This window comes from Nuphar pumila, chromosome 4 (assembly GCF_984573655.1).
Source record: "Nuphar pumila chromosome 4, dmNupPumi1.hap1.1, whole genome shotgun sequence".
NCBI classification, from domain to species: Eukaryota; Viridiplantae; Streptophyta; class Magnoliopsida; order Nymphaeales; family Nymphaeaceae; genus Nuphar; species Nuphar pumila.
In genome coordinates this window covers 141,821,567-141,831,540 of record NC_143252.1, presented here as the reverse complement: position 1 = coordinate 141,831,540, position 9,974 = coordinate 141,821,567, and the positions used below count along the sequence as shown (strand labels likewise).

The 9,974-nt window shown below is 43.0% G+C and overlaps 1 protein-coding gene across 1 annotated transcript; it reads right to left on the bottom strand.

Moving 5' to 3' along the window:
- Positions 1 to 9,422: 9,422 nt before the first annotated feature.
- On the bottom strand, positions 9,423 to 9,974 carry LOC149841385 (uncharacterized). The gene has a single exon (XM_090005253.1). It carries the CDS (start codon positions 9,972 to 9,974, stop codon positions 9,423 to 9,425), a length of 552 nt encoding a protein of 183 aa, XP_089861379.1.

Genomic DNA, 9,974 nt, shown 5'->3' with positions numbered 1-9,974 from the left:
AGTATAATGCATGCATAAACATATATATTATTTTATTCAAAGTATGATGCATGTGAAACTATTATTATATTCAAAGTACAATGCATGCATAAATATATATAATATTTTATTCAGAGACTAGATAAATACAATATCATTTCATGTGTAATGAATCAAACATAAGCGAACATGTGCATCTCAACAAAATATATTTAAATATTCATAATCTATGCGCATTTGACAATAGAAACATACCTCGTATAGTGCTTTGATAAGAGACATAAAAATTTTCAAAAATACCTAGGAAATTTTTCTCCAATTTGATCCTCCGATGTGTGAGAGTGAACTCTGTTTAGAGAGTTTAGTGGAATTGAACCGAGTCAAGGAGGTGAGGGTAGCAGTTCGGTCAGGTGGGAGCTTGGGAGCGAGGTTGATAACTGAACTAGGAGGTTTGGTAGAGGTTACAAGGGAGATTGGTGCAAGAAGAGATAGGTGGGTTCGGTCTGGGCACACCCAAACAACACCGGGTCAGTTTGGTTGGCAAGGAATCGAGCTCAGCTCGATGGTCAGGTGTGGCAAGGTTATATGGCTAGAGTGGGGTATGCACTAAGGTGGGTCAGAGGTGGTCAAGGAGGCAACAGATCAGGCTGAGCTGGTGCAAGAAAGGAGGTGAACTCAGTAGGCTAGTAGGGTGCATGCTAGTTTGATCCCAAGTGGGTGCAAGTTGTAGCACCACCGCCCTTGGTGGTGGGAGGAAGGTGGAAAGGAAGTGGGAGTGAGGAGAGGATAAGAGGGAGTTAAAGAAGAGATGTGGGAGGAGAACTCATTGAGTTCAAGTGAGGGAGACCCTCATCTTAAATAGGGGTGGTAAGGGGCAAAAAGGGAAGAAGGGGGAGGCTTTTGGTGTTGCCAAATGGCAACACCAAGCCTCTCATGTGTTAGGCTTCCCCTAACACTTGTGAAAGGGGCTTGGAAAAGGCAGGCCAAAACGATGAGCGCTCAAGAGGGAAGGGAATGGATCTGGATCTTGAGTAAGATCCAAATCTATATCCTCCGTGGACCCCAACCAAACTTCTTCTGGTTGGGGTGGGCTAACCAAACTAGTTGGGGTCTTGTTTCCCCAACTAGATGCAAACTAAATTCAAACAATAATATATATATATATATATATATATATTTCTTTTATATATGCAAATTATAAATATGGTTGATTGTGCTTAGTCAACAAGTAGATGAACATGTATAACCTTCTGGTCATAAATATCCCCACGATATTTATAAAATAACCAGTTTACCCTTGAATTTATCGGGTGAGTTTTGAGAGCATACAAGCTTTGTTTTTTATGAAATCACTTGCATTTTTTTTAAATTTTGATGTGGTCACAACCATGCATTCGAAATTAGTAAAATAAGTCATAAAAAATATCCATTACATTCAATATCTATATTTGAGCAAAATTTTTAAAAAATTATTGGGTATTACAGAAAGGCATTACTAGGAATTCATAAGCACCATACTGAGTCATACAAGTTGTCTTTGGTTCATCACCTTAGACAATTCGGACCTTCCAGTACCCAGACAGAAGGTCAACCTTCGAGAATACACAGACACTTCTTAGTTGGTCGAACAAGTATGCGATGAGAGACAACAAATACTTGTTTTTTAATGTAATCTTGTTGAGTGTCATGTAATCTACGCATAGACATTTCAACCCATCGTTCTTAAGCTGAAAGAGCACGGGGGCACCAAAAGGAGCTTTAGAGGGGCAGATGATACCAGCTTCAAACATATCATCTAGTTGATGACACAACTCTTTGAGTTCTGAAGGAACCATGTGGTAGGGTACCGCAACGAAAGGCTTGAAGCTAGGGACCAACTCAATCTGATGGTCGACCTTGTGACACAGAGGTAAATGCTTTGAAAGTTCAACGGGCATAGCATCGCCGAATTGCTTTAGAATGAGTGCGAGTTCTAGAGGGACATCTACCTTTGGCACCACTGTGTCTTCTTTCTTAATGGCCACTAGGAAGGTCTCATCCCCATTCTTAAGGCCTTTTCCAACTATAAGGCTGACACCATCGGCAATTTGTCGTTGCCTGTGGAGTAAGCAGGGACCATGCATGGAGACATTTTGACCATTATGATCATCAAATTTAAATGTAGCATGGGAACAACCTTGTGCATGCAAGAACTCCATGCCGAGAATGACTTTGAAGTCATCGAGGGGCACCATTGAGAAGTTGGTGGAGCCTTTCCGTATGCCGATCTGAATAGTTGCATCCTTTGCCTAATCGAGGATGGGCTTAGCCTCCAAGTTCACCGCTTTCGTGCGGCTTTCTTTTCTTTCAGCCTTAAGGCCAAGCTGGGTAGCTTTGTTAGAAAAAACAAAGTTATGAGTAGCGCTTGTATCCACTATGACCCTGTTGGTTTTCCCGTTGATAAAAACTTCTAGGTACATGAGTTCCTTACAGGAGGCTGAGGGGGAGGCATGACTCCCCTAAGTCATTTAGCATCTGAATAGCCCTCATCTTTGGTTCTTCCTCTCGATTCCCTTCTTCAATTTGAACTATATTGACGTTGGCTTGATGATCGAAGTGCTTTGGGCACTCAACTATCCAATGCATTGCACCGTAAATGAGGCAGGGAGAGTTAGGGCATTGTGGATGCCCTGTGTGGTTGGACTTACCCTTAAGGTGATGGCCATCATCATGCTTATAAGGGCAATAGGACTATTGCTTGGCATCTTGTTTGGGTCCCTCATGCTTTGCTTTGTCACCCTTTTGGTGCTCGTGGGGATGTTTGTCATTATGCTTATGGTGGGATGTATTAAACTTATCGCAATTATGATTCTGGCATTCATTTTTGCGATAGTCAATGAGTTTCTCTGCGGTAGTAATAGCATCTGTCACATTTTGTGGATGTTTCTTATGAATTTCTTGTTTTGCTCATGGTTGTAAGTCGTGTATGAGTGAAACATTTTGTTATTCTCTGACATATCAGAAATGTCTAACATAAGGCTAGTGAAAGCCTTAACGTAGTCGTGTATGGGGCCAGTGTGACAAAGGGCCATCAACTTAGAACGAGACTCAAACTCTACATTGGTGGGCAGGAAGTGACCTCACAGCTCTACTTTGAAGTCCTCCCAAATGTTGATTTCTATCAACCCACGATCAATGTCTTCATTGTGTCGACGCCACCAGAGAGTGGCATCACCTGTGAAAAATGACACAACGGTGTCGATCTTAGCTTTATCATCACCAATTTGAGCCACCTTCATGTAGTGTTCCACTTCTCAAATAAAGTTCTCCAATTCTTTTGTGTTTCGAGAACTATCATATTTTTGAGTGTTGGGAAACTTTCTTCGGTGACCTTCTTGGTGGATGACAACTCCACCTTGAACGAAGCAGCCTTGCAAGAGACATTCAAAAGCACTCGTTGTAGCAGAGAATTGAATGTTCTTCCCTTCCAACTCAGCAATGCATTTACGTAGTTGAGGCACTTCTTTGAGCAACGACATGAGATTGCTCACTTGTTCTCAAACAGTGAGCAGGGAGAGAAACTCCCTTACTTGGTCACAAATAAGCACAAGTTATGTCACCCTAGCCTGCACATCTTACAAAGTATCAATATTAGGCCGTATATCATGTTTCAAAATCTGGTGTTGCTCAAGCGATGTTGGCAATGGTTCTTCCAACCACGTTGACAGTTCTATCGATGCGAGCAATGACCGCTTCTATGCGAATCAATAGACTTTTGAACGAAGCCTCTGTCGTGAATGCGAAAAAGAGAGTTTGGGGACTCATCGAAAGAGGGACCAAAAAGAGCTAGGAGCTTTGTGTCACTCCAGAGGAGGAGCTAAAGGCTCTCTTCTTCTTGCTTTGCTTGACAGGAATGAAGCTTTCGTCAGCTAACATAGCAGCAACGAACTATGGCTCTAGTACTAGTTGTCACGACTTATTTTTTTAGGATCGTACGACACCTAGGATACAGACTAGGCAAGCCTGTGAGGCAAAAGCGGCATGCTAGATCAACCTGTGAGCAACGCAAGGTGGTGCTTCGAAAGAAGACACCGAGGAGCAGAAGCAACATGTGGGGCACAACTATTGAAGGCCACCGCGTAGGAGTGGATACCCAATCAGTGCTCTCAGTACTTGTGAGGCCCAATGAGGCTAGAGGCTCGTGAGCAAGCACCAACATAAAAGGGACGACCACACTTGATGCCACAAAGGCAAGCGGTGTGGTGGGCAATCACCAAAGAGCACGAACAACTTGCAAGCAAGCACACAAGCAGTGCAGCGAGACATCAAGCAAGGCAATTGAAAAGGGGCGTAGGCACATTGTTCAAGAATTCAACTTGTATTCATAAGCTGGCCAAGCGGCACTTATAGACGCAACATGAGGGCGACACATAGACTCACTAAGGAGCAATGTGAGGTGGGACGATATTGGAGAGTGAGCCTTCAAGAGGAGCTCTACCTACCAACAAGTTTCTCTCTAAAAGAGTTATGGGTGCTGACCCTCCAGGTATTTTTAGGGTTCCTTGGGAACCATAAAATTTTTAAGAGGGTTCTCCCTAACCATGAGGGGCAGCATCGTCACACGTTGGCACAAAGCTCGTGGCACCATGTCTCACCCTAAGCAATTTACAAGGCCACAATGGTTTATTAATCCATGTAGGGTTTTAGGTAAAGGCTATATAGGGCTAAAGAAGCGAAAAAGATAACCTAATTGTGTTATGGCATGCACATGCCACAGTTGCGCATACATGACGTGACAACGCACACACACATACAATCTGCAATAGTCCTCCCACTGTTGATGGGATGACCCCACTCAAAGCTTTCCAAGAATCTAGCAATTTGTTCATTAAACCACCGAGTGTAGGTGGACCATTGCCAATTGAAGCAGGTAAAATTTCGTTCAAATCTAAGGCTTGAAGCACAATACAGTCTAAGAGGTAAAAAATAAGGCAACTTCAGCTTTGTTTGGTGCATTAACTAGCAGGTTATATTCTAGATTGAGAATTCTCCAAAGTACAACATGTTGCATACTTTGTAGTACTACGAAGCCCAAAAACTACAAGCTTGAAGAGTTAGAAAGAGCAACTGGCATAGATCCACTTAATACCTCATGTTGGGACCCAAGATGTGAGACTATATACCAATTGCTAGGGCTGGGAAACAAGCCAAGGTGCTCATGTTCGACTTGAAAAGCGCTCGCTAGAACTCATAAAATAGGCTTGGCAAGCTGAATATAAACAATAAGCACTTGACTCTGCTCAACTTGTATAAAATCGTTTAGTAAGAAATATATTTTAGATATATTTCATGTGTATTTTTTTGTAATCCTATTTCTTATAGATTTAAAACAATGTATTTTTTTATAAACAAGCTAGCTCTAACTCAGGTAGTTTAACTCGGGCTCATTATAAGCTCGAACTTGGCTTGGCTAGCTACAAGGATAAGCCAAGCTAGAACACTTCAAGAACGGCTTGTTCAGCTCGTTTACCAGCCCTATCGGTTGCAGAATGAAAGTTTGTTGCTCCAACTCATTGTAGGGATCATGAGAGCAAGGCTGCCTCATCTGTGAAGCTTGTGAGATGGCTGAGGGAAACTATTGCAGCAACTATTTGCCAAACAGGGACCCTGTAAAATAAGAATACTTTTCTTGTTTTGTATTGATGCCAAGAGATTACAATATATACACGATAGAAGCAACAAAAGGAAACTGCAAAGCTACCAAAGATAGACTAAGCTAAAGATGACAATATCTATAGGATGCCAAAAATATAAATAACAATATTGCAACATCAAAGGCAATGCTAGGCTATCATATCAAGATCTGAGATATGGCAAGACCCTTCCTTAAACTGACGCCAAAGAGTTGCAAAGGCCAAGCTTGCCTTTTAATTGATGGAACGTTGCTCGTCCCAAGGCTTTTGTAAAAATGTCGACCGACTAGCTGTGTGTGGACAGATGTGTCATGGCAATTGTTCCTGCTAGCAAATGATTGCGAACGAAGTGGCAGTCAATTTCTATATGCTTAGTTTGTTCGTGAAAAACAGGATTGCTAGCTATGTGTAGTGTTGCTTGACTATCACAATGGAGCAGCATAGGATGGGAATGAGGAACCTGAAAATCTGTAAGTAAGGCTTTCAACCATAACAGTTCTGAAGTGGTTGATGCGAGGGATCTATATTCAGCCTTAGCTGAAGATCGGGCTATTGTAGCTTGCTTCTTTGATTTCCATGATAATGGTGAGGTCCCTAAGGTTGTGAGGTAACCAGTAACCGATCTTCGTGTTGTAGGACAAGCTCCCCAATCGGAGTCACCGAACCCATGTATATGCAGAGATGAATCGGCTGAGAACCAAAGTCCATGTGCTGGGGTGCTAACAAGATACTTAAGTAATCGTTGAAGAGCTTGCAAGTGTGATTGGCATGGTCGCTGCATGAATTGACTCAGTATATGAACTGAGTAAGCAATATCAGGTCTCGTTATGGTCAAGTAGATTAAGCGCCCAACAACTCTACGGTATTGCCGTGGATTAGGGAGAGGATCAACAACTTCAATGCTGAGATGATGATTTTGCTCCATAGGAAAAGCGTCTGACTTGGCATTCTGCATTCCCATCTCGTGAATCAAATCAAGCACATATTTGCGTTGATTAATAAAAATGCAGGATCTGTGGTGTGCAATCTCTATGCCCAAGAAATATTTCAATATGCCAAAATCCTTGACCAAAAATTTGGATGCAATAAATCTTTTTACTTCCAGAAGTAGAGAGTGGGATGAGCTTGCCAAAATCACATCATCAACATAAACTAAGACTGTTGCAAAGGAGCCACTCTTGGCATAAGTGAAGAGTAAATAATCTGCCCGAGACTGTTGAAAACCAAAAAGCTTCAAACACGTCGTGAACTTGCTAAACCATTGACGTGAAGATTGCTTAAGGCTATATAAGGATTTATATAAGTGGCATACTCGAGTGTCCCTCGGTTCCACATAGCTAGGCGGCAGAGACATGTAAACCTCATCATGAAGGTCCCCATGGAGAAAGGCATTGTCCACGTCTAGTTGATGAAGTTCCCAACTCCGGATGGCGACAACTGCCAATAAGCATCGAACGGTGACAAGTTTGGCAACTGGCGCAAAGGTCTCATGGTAATCCACCCCTTCAACTTGGGTGAAGCCCTTAGCCACCAAGTGAGCCTTATATCGCTCTATTGTGTCGTCAGACTTGTACTTGATGTGATAAACCCATTTGCAACTGATGGGCCGCTTACATGGGGGCAGAGACACCAAGGACCAAGTGTTGTTCTCTTCAAGAGCCTTTATCTCCTTATTCATGGCACTGCTCCACTAGAAATGCTGAACAACTTGGCTAAAATATTGAGGTTTCTGTCCATTGGTTAAAGCAACAACAAAGGCTTTGTGGGAAGCAGCGTAGGAAGGAGAAGGAGAAGTAACCATACCTGAGGACATTGGTGGTCCGAGTGAACAATTGGAAAAAGGCATCAAGGCAATGTTACAAATAAAGTCATCCAAGTAGGTTGGTTTGCAAGTGGTGCGACTGGGACATGTTTGTGGACTAGAAGCGGGGAGAGGCGATGGAGGATGTGATCTCGTAAGAGACTCAACGCCTGGTGAGTGGGTAGATGGAAGTGGTGAGTCGGGAGAGATGGCATGTGGACTGGCGGGGGGGGGGATGCCTCAGGTGGTGATGGAGGTGAAAGATCTACAACAGGAAGTTGGCTAGGCAGTGATGAAACAAGATTTTCAGGCACAGTGGTAAGCATGAGAGGTGAATCATTTTGCAGGGGTAGCGCTGCCACTGAATTTGGAAGATTTGGATCAGGCATGGAGTTTGTGTTTGTGGGTGAACAAAAATGAAATTATTCTTCATAGAACTTGACATCTCGGGACACCACGATCTTGCGATTTTTAAGAGAATAAATGTGGTACTCTTTCTGTCCCTGAGGATATCCAACAAAAACTCTTTTTATGGAGCGAGAGGCAAATTTGTCAGATGAATGTTGATGAACATAACAGAGGCAACCAAAAGTGCGTAAATGGGCAAACTCAAGATAAGTCCCATAGAGCGCCGCATAGGGCATCAAATTGTGTAAGACAGCAAGTGGGGTTTGATTGATGAGATATGTGGCTGTTAGGATGCAGTCCCCCCAAAAATGGATAGGAAGATTGGCATGAAAATGAAGGGCGCGAGCGACTTCAAGAAGGTGTCTATGTTTTCGCTCCACCACTCTGTTTTGCTGAGGAGTATAGGGGCAATTTGTTTGGTGATTGATTCCATGCTCTCCAAAAAATCCCCTTAAAGCAATGAATTCTTGGCCATTATCGGAGCGAATTGTTTGAACTTGGCAATTGAATTGTGTTTTTATTAGTTGACAAAATTGTTTGACAAGTGTTTGAACCTTGGATTTGTTTCTCATGAGATATCTCCAGGTACATCGAGTTTTGTCGTCAACAATGGTTAAGAAGTAATGAGCACTAGAAAAACTAGTTGCCCGATATGGCTCCCAAATATCACAATGAATTAATGAAAAGGGAAAAGCAACGGAAGTTTCACTAGAGGAAAAAGGTAAACGAACTTGTCTCGCACGATGACAAGCGTCACAAATTTGTTTTGGGTTCTTGACAAGAATAATAAAAGAAAGACGACTGTATGGAACGTGTTCAAAACGATAATGCCATAAAGAGGAGTCACCAGGATGAGATGCCATGTGTGCCTTTATTGTAGAATTGTCATGAAAGTAATAGATGTTGTTTCGTTGTTCACCCCTCCCAATCTTCGTTTTCGTGGTACAGTCCTGCAAAATACATCGGTCAGGGTAAAAGGTAACTGAGCAATTTAATTGAGTGGTTCGTTTGTGGACAGATAATAAACTGCATTTGAAAGCAGGGAGAACAAGAACATCTTTGATGCCAAGGTTTGGTGTGAGCGTCATGTCGCCTTGTTTGTGCACCATGATGCATGTGCCATTGAGTAAAGTGACAGGATGGGCATTTTATGTGGTGCAAGGTTAGATAAGATGGTCTCATAGGAAGTCATGTGATCGGAAGCACCCAAATCCACAACCCAAAAGAGGTGATCATTGGAAGCAATGGCCTTACCAGAGTAATTGGCTACACTGTCATGAGATGTGGGTCTCAGCAAGGTTTTGAATTGTTCATATTCCGCAGGGGTCAAGCTGATGGTGCCTTGCAATGTGGGTTCGTTGGTAGCATTATTGGCTCTCCGAGTTCATTGATTTGCGCTCTTTCTTCCAGACTTGCTTCTTTCTTCCCAATCTGTCGGATATCCCACAAGCTCATAACACTGTTCTCGACTATGGCCTTGTTTATGGCAATGGTCACAGTAGTACCTACTATTGCCAGTTCTTCCACCATTGAGATCAGATCGGTGACCATTGTGTTGTGCATCAGGTCGCTGGACATATTGCTTGGTTGTGTTGTCTCCCTTTGTGTGTGACCATCCCTGCATTTGTTCTCCCTTCGATAGCAATGCTGCAGACTCCAAAGTTGCTCGTCCCTCTACCATGCTTTTCTTCTTGGGAGACAAGGGAGTATATCTTGCTCAAGGATGGCAGTGGTTCGCTACTCAAAATTTGTGATCGAATGGCATTGAGGCTGCTGTTAAGCCCAAGCAGGAACTGGTGAATCTTCTTCGTCTCACGCTGCTCCATCATTGATGTACTAACACCACAAGTACATTGCCCACAAGTACATTGCGGTTGTGGAGTATACGTTATCAATTCCTCCCAGAGGGCACGAAAATGAGTAAAATAATCAACAACTGTGGTGTCTCCTTGACGGAGGTTCGCCAGATCACGTTTTAACTCTTGGATGCGCGGAGCATTGCCTTGAGAGAACCGTTCTTTCAGATCTCGCCATAAAGCCGTAGAAGATTCTAGGTAGGCAACACTATCATGGAGCTCAGGGGCCAATGCGTTGAAGATCCAAGTTGTGACCAT